The sequence below is a fragment of the Aquila chrysaetos genome, chromosome 5 (genome assembly GCF_900496995.4).
Source record: "Aquila chrysaetos chrysaetos chromosome 5, bAquChr1.4, whole genome shotgun sequence".
NCBI classification, from domain to species: Eukaryota; Metazoa; Chordata; class Aves; order Accipitriformes; family Accipitridae; genus Aquila; species Aquila chrysaetos.
Window position 1 is genome coordinate 13781346 of NC_044008.1, and position 21356 is coordinate 13802701.

At 36.4% G+C, this 21356-nt stretch overlaps 1 protein-coding gene across 4 annotated transcripts in view; it reads right to left on the reverse strand.

The window, feature by feature from the left end:
• CCDC146 (coiled-coil domain containing 146) overlaps window positions 1-21356 on the reverse strand; it is an 82180-nt gene that overhangs the window by 29688 nt on the left and 31136 nt on the right. For all 4 annotated transcript variants that reach the window (XM_030013559.1, XM_030013556.1, XM_030013558.2 and 1 more), the window contains 2 exons: window positions 10117-10199; window positions 5421-5630 (listed from right to left, as the gene is read on the reverse strand). In XM_030013559.1, coding sequence (XP_029869419.1) covers window positions 5421-5630; window positions 10117-10199 — 293 coding nt within the window. The remainder of the gene's footprint in view (window positions 1-5420; window positions 5631-10116; window positions 10200-21356) is intronic.

Below are 21356 nucleotides of genomic sequence, written 5' to 3' on the forward strand. Positions count from 1 at the left end.
GCATTGCTTGTCATCAGTCTGTGCTGTGTCCTCTATAATATCATGCCAGACAATCAAAAGAGCAATCCCAAAATTAGGAGGGAGAGCAAAGTTGACACTACTTTTCTTTTGTCACATTCCTCACTCATGAGGACAGATTCCTGTGGAGCCATTCCAGTTTCACAACAAAGACTTTTCCATCCAACAAAAGTAAAATGATTTGAACGCCTCATTTTCTGTGACACAAACAAAAGCAACACTGAACAGCAAGCACCAAGTTACCTTAAGAGCTGGCAGACCAAAAACTTTCACACAAAAAACAGTGAAGGTGAGAAAAGAAAAAGGCGGTAAAAGAAAGAACTTAAATCTCTCCCTTTTGAGAAATGAGTTTGGTCCAGCTGCCCATATCCAGAAGTTAGACAGGTACCCCTATGCTAACATCCTCAGGCTTCCTTACTGTCAGGGATAAAAACAGGAACCTCCAACGGGCAGGTCATCTGACATCCCAGGTCACCTATTTTAGGGAGACAAATTACCAGCTGAAAAGAACATATTTCTCTCTGTTGACATAATGGCGTAATTCCCATTGTTTTATAGCCCTTCTTTGAGGAGTGTATTTTTCAACATCATGTGGTTTTTATTATTATCATTATTATACCTGTAACAACATACATAATGAAAAGAAGATGAAACTCTTAAGTTTAAGCATTAATGTTTGCAAATGTTTCTCACATTGCTTTACTTATTTTCATAAAGCTTAATAGCAGTACTGTACATGAAAAGCTACCGTGGATGCAGATATAATGAGTTAAAAAAAAAGCACTTGGAAAATTGGACCATTAATGAAAATACATTCCAGACTTTTCCCTGAGAGATGTCTACAGCTGCAAACTGACACAGAAATAAAAAAATTAAGTCAGAGAGATTAAGAAATGTAGTGGTAGTTGTCAACAGAGGTCCATTTCAGCTCCTCAGCTCACAAAATAGCCAGAACGTTGTTATCATTACGAATCTCACCCTGCAAGAAAGCAGACTCCTTCAGCTACTCTGACACATAGCTGGGATTGCTGAGGAACCCACAGAAGGTGCTCAGCACCTCAGAACTAAAATCTAGTGACCACAAGTAGAAGATATCACAGCTGACAAGTTGCCAGCATGAGATTCCTGTAAGGCTGTTAGCTGTAATTAGTTTGTACGTACTGGAGAATGCAGTCACAAGACCAGTTGATAACAGCCTCAACTCTAACTCAATTTATTTTACTTATGGCTTGTAATTCTTTACCAGAAAAACTATGGACAAAAGCTTAACTTTTCACTTTTTAATTATTGAGTGACTAATCCTGAAATAATTACAAGCATTGAAATAATTTTCCATATTTGCAATGCTTCTACAAGGACAAACTCAGTTTTGCAATCCTGACTTGCATGCAATAGCACATAGCACTTCAGTGAATAGCCATTTTGTTACCTGCACAAATGACTGTGAGGGCTGTAGATTGGACCTAGGCTTTAAAATAAAATTGTTTTCAAGAATCAGTCACCTTTAACCTCACAAACTTTTGTTATAGATAATTTCATTACAAATTAATTGCTTGCTTTTAAATATATGGTTCAGATGATAAATTAATTTTGATTATATATTTATTATTTCTCAATAATAAATGATTGTTGATACTATTACCTGTCAAAGAAAAGCAGCTCTTTATTTTGTCTCACAAACTAGGACTCTAAGCCTCACGTGGACATTAAAATGAAAAGTTTCCTCAAGCTAGAACAAATCCTTGCTGATCACATTGATCCCTTCCTTGTTCTTGTGTTAATCTGATTTTTCAGTCCATATTCTTAATTTACTGAGGCTTGTTCAGTCCCAGTTATATGAAGAAACTTCATGGCTTTGAACGCAATTGTACCAGGACTGAACTGGGATCACTATTTTTCCTTTTACTTTATTAGACTTGCCTAATAGTTTTTGAAACGAAGAATACTCCTGGAGTCAGCTCGGACTTTGGGGTAGTGGCCCAAACTTTATAACCTCAGTAAAATCCTTCCAACTGTTGCTCCCCCGCTGTGCTGAGCGCTGGAGCAGACAGGCTAGCAATGAACCCAGCACAAGGGTAGAGCAGAACAGGAACACAAACTGGAAGAAGAGGCACACACTTGCAGTGGCAGTACACCACACCCATGCAGTCACCCGCAGCGTGACTTCCCTGACAGCTGAAGCGCAGCAGAGCTGCGTCTGAACACCTTGTGTACCTCCTCAAGCGATGAAAAAAGTCACAAGATTTCTGAAAACCTGGTGATACTGCATTGCTGAAAGCAACTTATATTTACTCTTGGAATGTTGATTGCTTGTTGGAACAATAAAGAATTAAAATAGAAGATGAACTATCACCTTCGGCTGTTGAAAAAGGTATCTGATCTGGAAAAAAACTGTTTACAGAGGCAAGTAAATAGGAAATGAAATTTGGAAAAGAGAACATAGAATACTAAGGGACCTTGAGACAAAAAAAACCTTTGCTAATGTTACGGTATATCTATATGACTCTTCAAGAGAAAAAGTTTACTGTTGTCAGATTTGAATCTGAGTGCCAAAAGGGTGCTAAGTTCCCTTAGCTACTAGAGAAAGTGAACTGAGGCAGGAAGTAAAGGCAGCAGAGACTAGAGAGATGCTTCAGAGAAAGAGAGGCTTACAGAAAGAGGGAAGCAGAAGATCTGCAGAGGCTCTCTCTCACTTCCAGCTCAGCAGTTATTTCTGAGTAGACAAGATCCAAGACTTCTAAGAAATGGAAAAAGCAATAGATAAGAGACACAGATATTCCCTTCAAAAGGTTTTCCCTTCCATGTCCCCCACCTGCTATACAGAAGAAGGTAAATAAGCCATATGTTTGTTTTCAGACTAAACAGCCGTTAGTCATAATTCCCAAAGAGAAGTTTACTTGTAAGTGCCAAGCACAGCTGGGACTGTGTTAACACAGTCAGACAACACGGGAAACTGTTCTCCAGAGAGATCAAGGGCCAAGAGAGGTTGGACCATGAGTTTCTATCCTTCTGAGAAACAAAGGAAACCAAGCAGTCAACTAACGGCAAACTTATAATATCTTTGAAGCGGCTTCCCCTCTGTCTGTGACACCGCCCATGCACACAGATATTTCAAAAGACATCGCTTTATTATTTCTATAAATCCATCAGGCATATAGATCTTCATTTTACATCAGTGTTACTATTAGATCAGCTGCTACTCACAACTCTATTCAGGACATTCATTTTCACTGTCTTTCACAGGCATCAAACCCATGCCTTCTTTACAAACATGTATTCACATCCATTATCTGTTTTTCTTCATAGCTCATTTCTCATTTCCCCACTACATTCACGCGTCCGTTCCCCACATAGATATGTATTCTGCCAGTCCTGTTCATTTTACACTACTCCAACATTAAAATCCCTATCATTTCTGGAAAGCAGTATCTTCTCTCCCAATAAACAAATCCACACATAACCGAGGCACATCCTCCTCACTCCACAGCCACAACACTTATTAAGAGCCAGTGTTATCACCAGGCATAAAACAGATTCCAAACAAGGAACAATTAAGTAATCTGAAGCTCTTCAGTTTAGAAAGTTGGCAAATTAAGAAGGGGGATACAAAAGACATCTATCAAACCATCCTGCAGCAGTGAAAATGAAGAGAGGAACAGATTTTCACTGTCTCGTCTCATCCAATACAAGAACTACAGGGCATGAAATGAAGCTGGTAGGAGTCAGGTTCACGAAAGCAAGGAGGTGGCAGTTCTTGTGTAGTTAATCTGTTGAACTCATTGCCCAGGGTGTTGCAATGCCAGAAGTTTATATAGTTGAGGAGGAGACAGGAGAAGTTCAAGGAAGAGGGGTCAACTGAGGATTCCTAAATACAGAGGACTGTATTTGGCTCATGAAATCCTCTCCTCACAAAAGGCTGGGGGCTACACTTTTGGTCGCCATTATATACTGGACCTCTGCTCAGACGGGACAGCTGGTTTTGATCTCACGCAATACTTAAGATCAAACAGAGGAAGTTTCTTATTGAAGTGAAAGAATATTTTTCACAGTATCACCAACCCAAAAAGTGTATTTTTAATCTGCAAGATAGGATATTCAATTCATATATAAAAATTAATGCAGTAAATGTGCAAGGGTAATTGAAACAATAGCTAAACTGTGTTTTGTGTAGGACAGAAATCTCCTTTTGACTAGAGGTAGAAAACAGAGGATGAGTAAATATCCCCTAAACATATAAAACCCCATCATTTTTTGGAAAAATGATGCAAAACCAGTGAAAAATGTTCGTAAGATATGAGGACAAATGAGTAAAAACCATGATATTTTGAAGAGCTCATTTCTGGACTGCTTGGAAATTGCAATAAATTCTGTATTTAATAATTATTTCAGGAAACTTCATGTTGCTTAGTTATCTCATAGCAAATAATTTTTTCCAGATGCTTTCCATGTTTCTGTATTTCTCCCACTCCCAATTTGCTTCTTTCTCAAGTTTCTTTCTCTCTTAGAGCAAACACTTGGCTCTAAAAAAAAAATAATAATCAAGAAAGAGCTGCCAGAAAATCTGCTCTGTGCAGTTTGTACAGTGCCCCTGCTCTCCTTGCAGAAAAACAGTTTTAACTGCTAAGCTGCTGACATTGGTTTTTGTATTTATATACACCAACTACGCTACAGCTGGATTGAAGATGGGTTAAAATAGCAAGCACCCCACAAAATGAAAATATGAGTTCATATCCATAGCTACATATTTTTAAAAATGCAATAGTGCTGCTTGTAATTTTGCTATAAGAGCTTCACATACAACACACTCATTTATGCAGATAATTAAAATATATACAATATCAAGCTTATTCTAGACTTTTTTCCTTTTATAGAAACGTCAAGTATTCACTCCTTTCACAACAAGTATCTCATTTTTCCGACATGAGAATATACAAGTACTTCTCCTCCTTTAAATACCTGACTAGAAAAACTTGAATACACTGTACTTCTGATGTTAAAAATAGCATTGTGTCTATTTATGACATTGTTTCCATAAAATCCCAGTCACGAGGTCTCTGAGACACTTTAATCATTTGTATTAAAGGTATCCTAGACTAGAATTGTTCCTGTTAATTTTGCCTACCTAAATATTAATCATGCAATGTAGTAAATCTTAAACAGCATTTCAAAGGACACCATAGCATGTTCTAAAATTAAAATTATCTACAAATCTCGCACTGGAGTAATTTTATTCATCACTGAAATGTTGCTGTTACTAGCGAAAGTTTGTGACAATTTGTTTAACAACAGCCATCAAGAAATGTCCTCATGTAAGATGGAGAGGAGATTGAATTATATTCTATGTTATTATCTTTCTAGATAGGCTATGATAAAATTAGCAGTGTTTGACCACTATCACCTACCATTCCATCTTGAACTGAATTTCATACTCTCTTTCTTTAATAGCATTGTATTCATTCTGGCAACTAAGAAGTTGTTGCCTTATTCGGGAAACTTCACTGGAGGATTCTTCAGGGAACTGTTCTGCTTTTTCCAGTTCATGTTGTTGTTGGTCCAGTTCTACACTAAGACGTTTGGCTTCCTGCAACAGCTGGATCTCAGATTCCTGTAAACTACATTAAATAGAAAAATTTAGAACTAGGCAATGAGAAGCATAAGCTTTGTATGTATATTCCCTACGTATAATATTTAATTCAAGGTTTTCAAGATGTGATGGGATTAAGTCCTGAATAATCTGGTCTGACCTCCTAGTTGACCCTGCCTTGAACAGGAGGTTGGACCAGAGACCTCCTGAGGTCTGTTCAAACCTGAATTATCCTATGATGCCATGAGAGCAATGGAATCTTATGTGAGGGGGGTTTTCTGCATACCTAGAGTTGGAGTGGGATTCATCTAATCTAATTTTAACCAGATGAAAGATGGTTAGTTAGTCTAATTTATTTGTCTAGCACGTCCTAGAACCAATAAAGAGACGGGGAATCTGTTTTATCCTAAGAAGTGCTGAAGGCTAGATTTGAATCAGCGTGGGGACCAATAACAGGGAAGTATTCCCCAGGACAAGGCCCAGTCTGGGCTATGTGACACCTTTAAGTTCTTAGTAAATACCGGGACACCTACTCAGTGCTGAATTGCATGTTGCTATTGCTGTAGTGTTACCAGTATCTGAAGTAACTCATTTAATGATATACAAGCAGCAAATACATTTGTGGACTTCCATGGAAGCTTATTATAAGGCTTCTAGACATGATCAATTATCTGATCTGACTTAGCCACAAATGATGTGAAAGCATAAAGAACTCTATCACTTGCCATTTATTAATTAAAAATATAATGCAATTTAATATTTCTTAAAACAAAGGAATTTAGAATCTCCCATATTGAGGAACTCTAAACGATGACATTTATGGCTTAGCAACAAAAACAAAATTACGTATCGTGCTGAAGAATAGAGTTGAGATGGTAACTATAAAAACACAAAATATACAACTGACTATACTGCACAAACATAGCTGACATAATAGAGCAGAAGAAGTTTTGTTTTGTGTAACATTTCTACTTAGATAACCACTTCCTTTTTTAAATCAGAAAATAAGAAAACCACAGACTTCAACAGGAAACAAGAGTGTGTCTTTATCACGAAAAAATAACTTCATGTGTGATGTATTTACATAGTAACTTTTTAAGGGAAAAATAAATTGACTTATTGACACAAGATCCTGTACAATATTTAGATTTTCTTTAAGTCCAACAGAATGTATGCTGTTTTAGGAGAAAATATAATTGGTTGCAGTAATACACATTCATTTCAAACATAATTCTTACATAAAACATAAATTTTACATAAAATTACATAAACACATAAGTTCTGATTTTTTCAAGATAATAAAAAAATAAAAATAGAAACAAGAACTGAGTGTTGAATCTAGACCAGATCTTGCTCACTACAGTTGCCAACAGTATTTTTTCATGTGAAGATTTAAATTTAAGTGAAGACAATGAAGAAATAACTGGACATCTACACAATGTACACATCTAGAATCACATGAGTGCAAAAGTAAGCTTGCCAAGTCTGATGTGGCAGCTTCTGAATTTGTAAAGTGATTAATAATCTAACAGAGGCTTAAGAAGATAAGATTCCCAAGCTGTCAATGAACTATCAGTATTACCTGACTTTCTGACAGCTTGGTGTATCAGAATATTCATATTAGGTTCCTAAATTGAGATAGTAAAAATAAGAGTTTACAATTGGGCCACATGATTTTGTGACTGAATGGGTTTTCAGGGGTCAAATATGAGCTCAGGTACATCAGCTTTAGGTGCAGCCTCAATGCAAAATGGATGGGTGAGACAGCACCAGAATGGGATGACAGCCTGTTCCCAGAATTTCAGTGGTGCAGCAAACATAAATTCAAAAGCACATAACACTTTGAAGAAACGTATAAAAGATGTTCTCTGCCAGGTGACATCTCTCAGCTTTTCAGAATGCTAAATTGTGCAGAACTGAAACCAGAAAATAAAGGAGTGTTTACCACTAAACAAAGGATCACACTGTATACTTAAAACTCTGTGTACTCTAGCAACAGCGTAGGAAATTATCTGCATACAGAGTAGCTGCATTCATCATATTAGACAAATTTGTATTGTATATCAGACAGATCAGATGCAATCATTTGGCATAGGTGTCACGGGGATCTACGCTGCTTAAGATGCATAAGACTTTCCCTTGAGATTTTTGTACGCGATTTTTGTAAAGGAAAGAAGAACACACACAGCTTGAAGACCTCATCCAGCATAATTTGTTTCCATGTGGCATTGTAACAGCACTGGAACAGATGGGGATTAATTGGGAAAGAGATTAAATTCAACTGTAATAAGTGAAACGGTAAGTTCTTGATCCACGGAACTGTACTGCACATGTAAGAGTGAAGAACTAAAAATTAAAAAGTGGTTTTGATTCTATGAATGGTTCATGGCAGGAAAAGGGTGATACTGAACCTATCATCAGGACTCTCTTTATAGCCAGTGGAGAAAACCAGACAGCTGCAGATGTCTATGTAAGGAGAAAGTGTGTGGTCCCTATTTCTTTCTATTGATCGTTAAGGGAGTCTAGATACCTAGGTCAGATTTGCATGTCTACTGATGTTAACATAGGGACAAGAGAATCCCACTTTTGATGTCTGAAAAGTCCTTAAAATATACTGGAGATCATGATCAATTTTTGGTAATTGATTTCCCTTGCTTTCTTTTAGCAGTAAGAGAAATTTATCTGTGCGAATTAGTACTCGTTCATGCATTGGCATTTTGCTTTGAGACATGACTACATCTAAGTAAAGAATGTGACATGATTTTCTCCAATCAGCTTTCTTACAGAAGTATGGCAATTTCATACTTCTGTGAGAACCATGGAAAGAATGAGAGATGTAATCTTCCATCTAACATTTTCACACTTTTGGTGCACAGTGTTTATGGGAGTTTTATGTGTGACAGAAAAGACAGCTGAGTCCTGTTTTCACTCAGGCCATACTCCACTTGTCATACATACAAAGGAATTGTCTTTACATAAAAGAATGTTCTATATAAAAGAATACTATATAAATACATAGAATAAAATATGTAGTAATATGTTTGTATTTTTTCCAACCAAAGACTGGTTTCAAACTAACACTGGCTAAAAGTCAATCGAGTTCAGCAGCTACTGGATTTCTACTTCAGCTCAGTGAACACCGGTGTGGTAGAAACCCTCTCAATCAACTAATCCAAAACCCACATAATATGTTTAGTTCTGAGCATTAAGAAAATGCTTCTTGCATTTTCTAGGGAGTTGAACTGGTTTAGGAGTGATGTTTTTAATTTTGCTTTCCAAAAATACTTGCTATGCAGTAATCTGAATAAAGTCAGATGACTTTTTACAGTCAGAGCCATATTCTAACTCCCCATTTTATTAAGATGAAACTAGAAGACTCAGCTAACCTCTAGAAAAACTGTGTTTTCAGGATTTTGGGAGCCCTTTTTCAAATTACTTTACATTACTTAGCACTTGTCACTATTCAGATTGCCAGGAGGCACACCAAATCCCAGCATAAGCAGGTATGACTTGAATTAGTTTTAGAATCCTTAAATTAGCCTTTAGTTTCAATGACAGAATAGCAATAGTTCTCTTGTAAGCAGAATTGCCATAAAGGTTTTGATGTGGACTGTCAGGGAAATTGGGCTAAAATATTGTTAATATGGTGGATATTATGGTAGATATTACAGAAATATAACAGGAGTATCATGATGCTGATTTTACTGATAATTATGGGTATACTGTAGGTAATATCAAAATTATTAGTCACCAATACTAATGTAGTATTGCAATACTTGCAATAGGACTGCTCTGTTCTGTGACACACTGTTCACCTAGTACAACTGTAGTACCGCATCCCACTTTGTCCCTTACTCTTTCCTTCCACTCACACATGGCCTGCTCAAGCCTGGCATCAGGCTATGAGCATGATCTCTTCTCTTCTCCCTCCTCCAGCAAGTACTGGAGCAGGGCAGACTCACAAGTACTACACCTAACTTCCGAGCTTCATTTATACTTTGGAGCTTAAGGTTCTAACCTTCTAAATTTATTAGCAGTCCTGTCTAATGTGACTGTCAATATTCTCAGAGGGTAAAATTCATACCCATTTAGATGTCACAAAGTCTCATTATCCTTCTTAGAAATGAGCCTTTAGCTTCTTCAGTTGCTCTCTATGATGTTAGCTTGGCAGGTCAGAGTCTTTTCATATGTTACAATTCTGGCTACATGATCTTCAACTATATTTATTTAAAACTTGTATATTGTTTGTTGCAGTTTGTGCTTCCCTCCATTGCCATTATTATTATATTTATATTAAAAACAAAGATGTTGTTCAAACAAGTATTTAAACATCCCAAATTACCTTGAAAGTTCCTATTAAATAATACTCTTTTTCAACCTTGTGTTTTTGCTTCCTCTTTATGAACAATCACTGTAAGAAAGCCTTAAATCATAATTAGCCTCAGCATGAGCAGAAAATTACTTTACATATGTAATGCTTTGGCTACTTAAAGTCTAAAAAAGCAGTATTATACCTTATCACAGTCTTATGCAGCAGGGTGTACTTTCCCTTCAGCTCAGCTACTCTGGTGCCTGTGATTTTTCCTGTGGAAAATAGCTATGGAAGGGAAACAGACAGTTATGAAATCTCCTTAGCACTAATATTTTCATTCTGCAGCAACTTTTTATAACTATAATTGGCAGCCTTTTAGTTTATGCAGTCTTTGGTAACATACCAAATCAAATACATAACCAAATCAAATACACAGATGAAAAAATGCTTATTTACATAATAATTCAAAGCATAAATATAAGAATATAAAGAATGTGTCTGTCACAACTACAGTGCTACCCACACCACCATTTCTTCTCTGATTTTCTGTCTGTATTAATATTTCACGATAATTCTGTCTTGAACTCAGGCTCTGAGTCACCTGTTTTCCACATTGCTTAACTGGTTCAGTTTTGGTATATACCAGCTGGCCTGCACAGGTGAAACTGAGGCTTGAAGTGTCTCCACAGGCAATACGGTTGTAAAAAAGAGGAGCTGGGCTCAAGCTGGGTCATCCCCAGGCCACAGAATGCATTGCGTTACATGCCTTCGGCAAACACCAAGATCAAACCACTCCACATATTTAGTACTACAAAACCCATATGCGTGTGATGCAGCGTACCTATCTCTTAGGTGATTCCTCAGGTGTCTTGAGGGCAGTAATTTGGGCCAATGAGCCAGTCCTCCTTAATATAAATAGGAAATAGGACTAGGAACCCAATTTTCCCACTGGGAAATATCACAGCAGCAATATGATTGTATCTCCTGGGATATTTCTTTAGAAAACCTTTTCTTACCCTCCTTTGGTTGCAGGTAAGGAGAACCAGGTTAAATCCAGGTAAAAAAGGTAGGGTGATCTGGGTCTATAAAAGTCCATAGCTAGCCTTTTGGGACAGCAAGTCAAATCTACAACTTCTATGGGAACCTGCCAAGAAATGTGGTTGTGCAGATCTCCTGAAATAAGAAATGAAGTTACTACAGCACCAGGAAAATCCCAGAAGTCATACTTCAACGCTTATGTTTGACAAGGCCTCCAGGGAAAGGCGTTTTTCTAAGCTGAACTAAGGGCTGTTTAAGAGATTCATATGTCGGCTAGTCTGTAGATGCCCCTTTCTTGAATATCCACATGAAACCATCCAGAACCAGCCCTACGGTCAAGAAGCAGAACCCAAGTTAATATGCCAAACGAAGTATACATTTTGTTGATAACTGTTTATGTATTTTTTTAAGATCCACTACAAAACATATCATGGTAGCAAAGACAATCTTTGCTGTCAGAGGCCCTGAGAAAAGGAAAGGAGATCTGTCTTACATTTGTTTGCATGAGATTAAAGATAAGCAGCTCTCAGTTATTTATTTTGGCATTCTCTATGATCCAAAGATACTGTTCACTTAAGTTCACAATACTAACTAGCTTTTCTGTGAGAAAGAAAATATTTCCCTATCTCAACCCATTTATTTCTTAGCCTCATATGTAGGTATAGTTGTCCTGTTTGGGTGGTACCTCACTAATGTCCTTTCTCCATGCTCTTCTGACCTATACCTGTGAGTTCCAGTTTTTCTTACTGCTTAGCTTCTCACTGCAGATCTATGCCATGTTTGACAATGTTTCCGCAGAAATAAACTTCCTTGTCCTTGAGGCTATCTCTTCTCCTTTAAATCCATAAGTTTTTTACACCTTTTACACTTAATTTCTCAGTTCAGTTCAGAGCTAAGAGCTCTATTCCAGTAAGTCTGGTCCTATACAATGTGAAGACACGTAGCATTGAGGACTACATAAGACAGACTGTATGGATAGCATACCAGCATGTCAAAGGGAGTGAGACTTCTGTGAAAAGTATCATCACCAGATAGTTCCCATTACCACAACTTTATTTGGAGAGCCATCAGTGAGTCAGTTGCTGGGCTACCCTGATCCCAAGATTTGTTATTAAAGCCCAGCACACTGTTTCTCCAAGATTCTTGGGAAGGCAGAAGGGAAAGAGGCAGCTCCTTGAGGGGAAAAAATAGTCAGTTGTGGAAGAAGGGAGTAAAAGCATGAGACTACTGTAGAAAAATTGTATTGTTCATGGTGATAAAAGCAGATGAGGGATGATGCCCCTGATACACAGATATATACCGCTTTCAGGGCTGCCTTTCCCACATAGGTGATAGCAGGTGATGTGTAAATGAAGTGAACCTCAGAAGTTATGTTAGCTGAATCAATGGATGCTCCCAGAAATTCACTGAATATCTAGAATGGGGCTAGCAATTGTTTTCCTTACACATTTCTATCATGCTGATGAATAGCAAATTTCCAGTCCCTGAATACATTGCCTATTGATAACAAAAATTAGAGATAGGACTGGAATGACAGTAGGCACCCACTTGGACCTGGAACTATGGTTGTACACAGTCAGCAGAAAATGAGTAACAGCTTTTTGCAAAAGATACTGAAGATGGGTAGGGGTCACCTTTTTTTAGAGCCACTATTTAGTGGACAGTATGAAGGATAAAGTCCGTCTTGTTTGCCATCAGGTGGGCTGAGAAGTAAACAGTTTTCCAGCTGGGATGGCATTGGTTCCTACTAATATCTAGAATGGAATTAGAGTCAGGAAATTGATTGTCCTTCCATCTTCTCAAAAGGCTATTCACAGTCCTGAAGCAAACCACCTCTTGTGGCCATGGACATCCCCCAGCTCAATGGCAAATTACAGTAACTATTATAACAATTTTTCCTGTAGAGTTTCTCCTCAGAATATTTTACACTTTATTCCATTGCATGGAAACAAGCACATTTGGCCTTCTTGGCTTGTAATCACAGACCTTGCCTATCCTCTATCTGTGGAGATATGCTTCTGCCTCTGACTTTCCATTCCAGACCATCTCCTCACATATCTTTTATATATTTTTGTTTACACGGACAAGCATCTTATGCTGGAGAACAATATTAGCTACTAAGTTTCCCTTTAGCCATCAAAATAGCAATTGGAGACCTGTAATCTAAGGGCGGCAATTGGATTATCTTAATTTTGTAAAAATGTTTGTGCCTATTATATCTACCAGTTACTAAATAAAATTTATACTATGTTCATAATATCCATTATGAAAAGCATATACAGTAGTTAGCACAACCACATTTTAAAATGCAGCACAATACAAGTTAATTAAAAAATCTACTTGAAATGGATTAAGTGATTACTCATTTCCCTGATGCTTTTTACCTCATTCAGAATAAATTTGATTTTGCAAGCAAATTATAAATATGCGTGACAGAAGGCTGTATGGAAGGAGACATCTTGTACAAGCTACCTAACACCTCAGACTCTGAGAAGAGAAATGCTTGCCAGAGAGAATTAATGTCTTGTATAAAGGTCAGTATTGAAGTCCCCAGATTTCTGTGAAATCTATTGCCAAGGGTCTTGCAAAGATTACTCAAAAAAAAAAAAACCCAAACCTCAAAATGGCCCATCTTGCACATGTAACACAAGACTACAGTGATTAATTTGATTAATTCCTAGTAATAGCAACATGGAAATTCAATGTAAAAAACAGAAAATATTCCCAACTTTTTTATTAATTGTAAAAATGCTTGAGTTTAAACAACATATGTTTGAATAAACTTTGGGTTAATTAAAAAAACACTATACTTCAGCAGCAGTGACTGTAATGACTATTAGAGCTTCCAGATTTCAACCTTAGGGAAGTAAGCTTGCAAGTTAGTTCAAAAAAAGTCATCATCAAAGAACACACAAATAAAACAAGTAATGATAAAATAGCCAACGGTATTCATATATATACAAACATCTGCACATAAAAATGTAACATTTCTAAATGAAGGTTTATGATCATTTTCTTCTGGTATGTTGGATCTGTATTAGCCACGTTTCTATAAAAAAAGCTGTGTACAAGACTAATATCCCAAGTTTAAAAAAGAAGTTACGTTTCACTCCTTCCCCTTCCCCCCAAGACACACTCATAGTTCATTTTATTGCTTGGAAGCTCCCACATTGCTGGGGTAAGTAAAATGGTAGTTCTCCTTAGTTAAACTAATTATGTTGCTACACTGAAAAGAAAAAGAACGAGTAAGAAGATGGAGTAGTGAGGAAAAAAAAGGGCTTGTGAATGGCAACTGAGGATGTCTTTTTCCAGTCCTGTGTTAACCATAATGTCCTGGAAAGAACTGAGATCATTTTGTTATACTGGTGATCTCAAATCTGGAGCTTGGAATATAGTCAGGTAAATATTCTTAAACTGTTGAGTCTTCCAGTCCCTTTCCACATCAGTTGTACTTAACTGTATTTTGCTTTTTTCAGCTTTTCTTTCTTGTTATACAATGAACTGGGACCCCATACATTTTTAAACATGCTCAAAATTGATAGATCATCTGGATAAACTAAAATAAATTCTCCTTATCTAAATAGAGAATTATTGGAAAGTTGGATGAAGATTTGGCTGCTAACGGATGATTGCCTGGCAACTTTCTGCTTTCCTTTTCCCCATACTCCCATAAATGTAATTACATAAAAAGTATGGAAGTATGTATCTTATTACTGGATTTACTTGTATCTTTTCCTTTTAATTTAAATTTTCTGTTATGCTTATTTTATCCTATTAAGTTACCCTTTCCTTTACTTTATGCTCATCTTTAAATGATTAACATAAGTGTAATTCTCTTTGTTACATTTTTTCATGTTACCTCGCTACTTGAAGCTTGGCTTTTCTACCAGAAAAACAAAACATAACAAAACAAAACCAAACCCAAATTCCAAAACAAATTCATTTCCTTCAGTCAGTGAAAAGTCCAATGAAATGAAGTACTGGATAAGCCTGTCCTGTGATAAAGACTGTGAAGGAAGATTTTCCTGAAAAGGGGAAAGGGAAGGGCATAACCCTCATATTTTTCTAGCAGGCAGAGGTGGATTTTCTGGCTCAGGGCAGGAACTTTTTAAATATAGGAATCCATGAGAAAAACAGAAAATATTTATGCTCAAATAGCTGTTCGGTACACCTGCATAACTTTTCTCTATACCCATACCAGTAATAGGTTCATATTTGCTTGCTACCAAGAGCTCCCCATCAGAGGTCTCTTCAAAATCTCTTGAAGAAAATTCCAAGAAAAATTCCAAGGTTATGCACAATCTGAGGTTACACACAATCTGAGGGAGCTCTTGTATATCCTTCCAGCTTGAGTTCAGGTCCGCTAGCCGCTGGATGTAGGACCACAGTAGTTTCTCCAAGGCTGGAAGGTAGATGTAGATGAGATGTTGGTAAGAAAGAGAAGATGGCAGAATATTAATGGGAACTAAAACCATGGAAGGAAGACGACTCTTCCATGTGTGCAAAACTAGTGAAATCTGGCCCTAACTACATCAACATGTCCTCACTCCCTCATTAAGTGCAATAGACTTTTACATTCTCCATTTTAACAGATTATATTCAATCCTTTCTGACAGTCAGCTCAAAGCAATACACCAAGGAACTAATCTGGAATTTCAAAACAAGTTTTCTGTAACTCAAATGTGATATAAATAAGAACTCTAAGAACTTTGACATTCTCCAGTTTGAATTTCAAGGCTTTTTAAGCTTCTTTTGGGACTCTCCAGAAATGAATAAAACTGAGCCAAATTTTAAACTTAAAAAGATGATGCAATCTGAATCTTGGTCTAACTCCTCGCACTCATTTTATAAAAAGCATCAAGAAAAGCACAGAAGATAAATATAGCCACCACCAAGAAATTACTGATTAACATCAATTACTCATAATCATTATGGAAGTTAAACACTTGAAGGCTTCCTAGGAAAGACTTAATTTCAACAGTCCCTACAATCTCCGCATTTCAGAGAAATGATGGAGCTAACACGTGTTTCTAATTATGTTTGCAGATACTGCAAAATAACTAAAACATATTCTAAGCTCGAATGGAATAATAACACTTTCCACCTCTTCATTCTAAGCTGAAGGTTTTGTAATTATAACAAGATATTGTGACTACACTTAATGTTATTTTAACACATAGAATATCCAACATTTTATATTAATTTTGTTTATTTCAAACATCTGAAAGGTCTCATCAAACAACTCTTTTGCTTCATAATAGGAGACAACAGAAAAAATATCAAGGGATTAATATATTTTATAGTTTGTATACACTCAGGATTTCAATATAGTATTAGCCACTTGGCAAATAAATGGCTCTTCTGGCCAGTCTGCTATGTGAGGTTTGAAATTTTCTCTCTGTGTTGTTTACTTGAAGACCTTTTCTTACCTCTTTTGGATAATACTGAAATGTTTAAACATTCAGCAAAGAAAAAGGATAAGTGCTCCTCTTTGAACAGAAAACTTTGTATCCTCTGTCAAAATCCTCATTGAGTCCACACTGTTTGGACACTTACCACACAGTTCAGGTGTTTCTTAGTCTGGGGAGAAGGCAACACCATCTCCCATTGACTTTTCAGGGGTTATTTCTACATTGCAGGGGGCCAACATATATAAGCATGCTGAACCCATGCTATGACTCTTGCATTTCTATCCATATTGCTGGCTATCAGTCTCTACAGAATCTATTTCATCCCTTAGAAGAGGTGAGTTAGGGATATCTGCTGGTGTTTGGCTTGCCTGTGCCCGACATCCTCAAATTATCTAGACAAAAGCTTGGACCCATGATAATGCACTAAGGGAACTGAAGCTTTCTTCTCAAGTTCAGTCCATTGCTCAGAGCAAGTTCATAACTGAGGTTGCACTTGTGGCAGAACAGTGCAGAACTGTCTACACAGAAATGGAAAACAAGGAGCATCTGCTCCAGGTCCTTAGCATCACTGTTGTCATCAAGTAGAACTGATAGTGATATGCTAGCAATAAAATGAAGAAAAATGCAGCATACTAACTTGGCTTCTAATTGGCCAAATATAATAGTTTATATTGTTCTCAATTTCTGAGAATTTCTATGACTTCTCATTACTTCTGAAGATCATGTCCTGGCTAATTCAAGATGGGGCATCCAAAAATGAAGGAAAAACAATTACAAATCTATAGAGGTAGTATTCGTAACTGCTGTGGGAATAGGTTTCTCTTAAAAAAACCACAAGAAAACTGCTCTGAAAACTACCAGTCCTGATGCCAGAGAATTTAATGGGCGCAAGGTCTTCTGTGACAATTTCATCTGATTTCCTGAACAATACATAGGACAGTTTTTACCATCTTCACCACTTTTGCTACAGGGCTTGAAGTATGCACTTCATTTTCCAGAATGCTTTGTTTACATAATTTTTATTACCACATAAAGCAAAAAATAAACTCCATGTAATACAAGAGAGGAGTAGAGTCAGAAAAATTAAGGCTGGAAGGAACCTCTGGATGCCATTTAGTCCAACCTCCTGCTCAAAGCAGGGATAGTTTCAAAGTTAGACCAGGTTACCTCAGTGCCCTGTCCTGGCAAATTTTGAAAATGCAGTGACTGAATAAAGATGCAGTGGCTGAATAAATATTGCACCAGTTATAAGATAGTGTCTGTGTTCTGCTGATGTACCAACAGCTCTCTCTACTTTTTACCCAAAAGAAGATACTAATTTGTCCTGAAGTATACTGAGTCTAAACATTGACTACCTTACTTTGTCTCACTTCCATATTTTTTCCAAACCATGCAGTTAAAGACCAAAATGTATTGCCTTTAGACTTTAGGAAGCATAAGGAAGGCAAAAAGAGATGCCAGAATAGATGATAATAATTAAGCCAGTGTATTTAAGATTCTGATTCTTTTTAATAATAAAATTTAACTCATTAAATTATTTCAGACTCCTTTCCAGTATTTATAAGAAACAAGAAACATCCTCAGTGAGGCTCTTACTTGCCTTTCACAATAGAGGGAGCCAAAGATGACTAACTAGCTCAGACTAAGCACCAGATCTTTAGATGACCTAAACTCTGTTTTTAATGAAAAGTGTTGCATCACAATTTATGTATGCCCAGTAAATATCATCATTACACTTTTTATTCAGTCATCTACATCACCCATTTTTCAATATGCCTCAAATATTCATACAGAGTTATAGAACACTAATGCTTCGAAAATTACCTAGAAGTTCTCCACTAAAAAATATTTCAGAGTTCAGCATATATTTCTAAGTATTTTAAAACAAGAAGATAAAAATCACTAATTTAAGACTGTAAATACTTAGTCACACCATAAATTGTAGTTATCAGTATTTCAATGCAATTCTGCATTCCATTTTGTAGATTGGGAAACATTTAAAGTACAGACATGAATAGCTATACTGCAGATATTTAGGGAATGATATGCCGTGTTTAAGTCATTATTCCAGAGAAAAGTTATGATGGTAGAAGGTAAAGAAAAATGCAGTACGATTTTCAAATTAATGCTGTCATTAGTGTTAAAAAGTCAGGTGGAACCCCTCTCATCTGTAACTACATACATACTAACAAGCAGTAGATTTTTTAGGATAACTATAGGAAGTCTCCAGGAAAAGCTTGTTTATTAGCCTTCAAGTAGAAAAAGATTTGTCACTGAGTTTTCTCAACATTTAATTTATGTGATAAACAACAACACCTGAAGCCATGAGGCTATTGGTTGCACAAATGCAGTCAGGCATTGCTCTCCTGATGTTTGTGATGAGCGAAATTATAACAAAGTAACAAGTACATTTCTATAAAATCACATTAATACGTAAATCTGTTTTCCCTTAAAAATGCTATTTTTACAGGAAAAAAATCACCTTTCTAAGCCATTTCTATTTGGAAGCTAAAATAATTTAAATAATTTAACAAAGTGATTTTTTTGTGTTTGACAAAGTGCTTCACACATTATTTTGTCCTCTTTCCAATTCCAAGAAAACCATGAATATAATGAATAAGAAGATAGCACGCACTTTTTAAATATAGCATATCATTATTTCACAAAGTGAGGGCATAAGTTTTATGGTTCCTTGAATTCTGTTGTCTAAAGGAAAGTGACTTAGTTCCACAACAAAAAGCCAGTAACTCAGAAGACAAAAGTCAATCACTAAAAAGAAGAGCCTGAGAAATTATTAATAGCTATTCACTTTATTTTGATATGGAGTCTTTTATGCCTATATACCATTGAAAGGCTCATAGTCTATTACAAAGTATTGCACATAAAAAAAGCTTTATGCAGATCATGCTACATAAACAAGACAAAACTGAGAGTGGGGTAAAGTAAAGGTATATGTGAAAAACATTAATATACCTACTTATGGCAAATATAGCGCTGTATTGCCTTACACAGAATTTCTACAATTTTACTTTTTTAATTACAGATGGATCAGCCAGGCATCCTTTAATGAAAAATAAACTGCTGAAAAGCCTTCTAAAACTAACAAATAACAAACTAGGAAAAAAAATATCATGGATTCTTTCCCAAGGCATAGTTCATAACAGTAGTTTTGTCCCCCAGTTCATGGGAAAAAGCAATCCTTACATGGAGAATATAAAAATCAGCCACCATCAAGATGATGGGCGAGAAAATACTGCATCTGGTGTCCAATTGTGTCTTGCAAGGCTCAGTAAAAGGGGGGATAAGAGACCGGTAAGATAGGCATTTCAGGAGAGGAGATAGCTTTCTTGCTATCACCTGTTTGGCCATGAATCTCTAAAGGATGATACTGAGTATCCAGCACAGTCTTATACCGGCTGGTTTTATTGGAGCAGGTTTGCAGGAATCAAAAAGGAATTTTCCCGAAAAGACATAGCAGGGAAAGGCTTTTGTATTTGGTATGTGGTCGTTCTCAGAGTGCATTCTGGTTTATTTTCTCCATATAGTTGGCCAACTACAGCATCTTCTGTGGCTATAGATAAAGGAAATATTCAGCAGTAAATTCTAGACTTTGAACGGGCAGATCTTCAGATGTTGTGGGAGAAACAGAATAAATATGAACTTAGTTTCATGGATCTCTTTCTTTACAGATATGGTCCTCACTTTAACAGAAGGAGTGATACTCTTTGACCACATGAATTTTGTAATACATATTACATTTACAATTGCTTATATAAATATGTTATCTACTATTTATATGCTCTAGGTCAGTGTTGCCTTTCTGCCTGTTGCCAGAATTTATAAATAAAGCAAAGACCAATCTAAACAGATAGGGAATCCACGCAACTGCTAGTTCTACGTAATGTGTATCTCAATAAGAATATTAATAATTAAAATCAAATGGAATAGGGCTGCCTTCCTTTTCATGCTCTGATGTGTTCTCATAGACACATGAGGAAGTTGAACAGGTAGTCCCATGATCCAGCGGACAACATAAAGACTGCTTGCATGAAGAATGACTACTGAATTATAAAAGAAAACAACTGAATTAATCAAAAAGAATCCTAAATCAGAATTTGTTTCTAGTATGGAGTTTTGGTATATATTCCACATTGTGGGAAAAACTGAAAATGAATCTAATTACTTTTCATCCTCTTTCTCAACCAAAACATATCACAGAATCACTGAAGTCTACAAAAGACATCAAAAATATTACTGCAGCAGTTGAATCTTAACACACCCCACCTCTGCCACCAAAGTGGTTTATATGAATGAGCCCAGATGTGCTTCAGGTTTGTTCATACCTATCATTTGAACTGCTTATACAAACCTGGATGTTTCGCAGCAGCTCTTCTGCAGATGTTAACTCCCAGCACAATGCCAGAAATCAAACAGATGGCAAGCTGTCATGTTTTAAATTGCCATAGTCACTAGTTAAATTAAAAACTGCCTACAGTTTTAACTTTGTTGTTTTCTATTTGTCCTACATTCCATTATCTGCCAGAAAAAAACCTTGCTCTAAAAAATCATGGGAAATAGTTCATGCTGCTTTTGATAAACTTTGAATAAACAGTCCTCAGACAAGTCTGTTAAACAAAAACATATTACTTCTTTAACCTTGCAACCACTGGGTAGTTCTGGGAACAGAATTAAAATCTTCAGTACAATTTAAGAATATCATGAACTCTCAGTTATTCCCTTTATCTTTAGGAAGATATGTCTATAAGATTAAGTTATCTCTTCAGTCCACAGGAGGAAAAATAGATTCCTAAAAAGAAGACTAAAAGAGATGAAAAGCTACAAGAAAATGACCTTTAACCAACCAAAAGACCTTGCTAGAAAATTCTCACTTGTGGTCGTCAGCTGTTATTCAGTTAGATCCTTTCACAGTTGAAAAAGATTGGCTTTTGGCTTTTGTGATTGCTTAACCACTTTAAAGTTTTAAGTATTATAC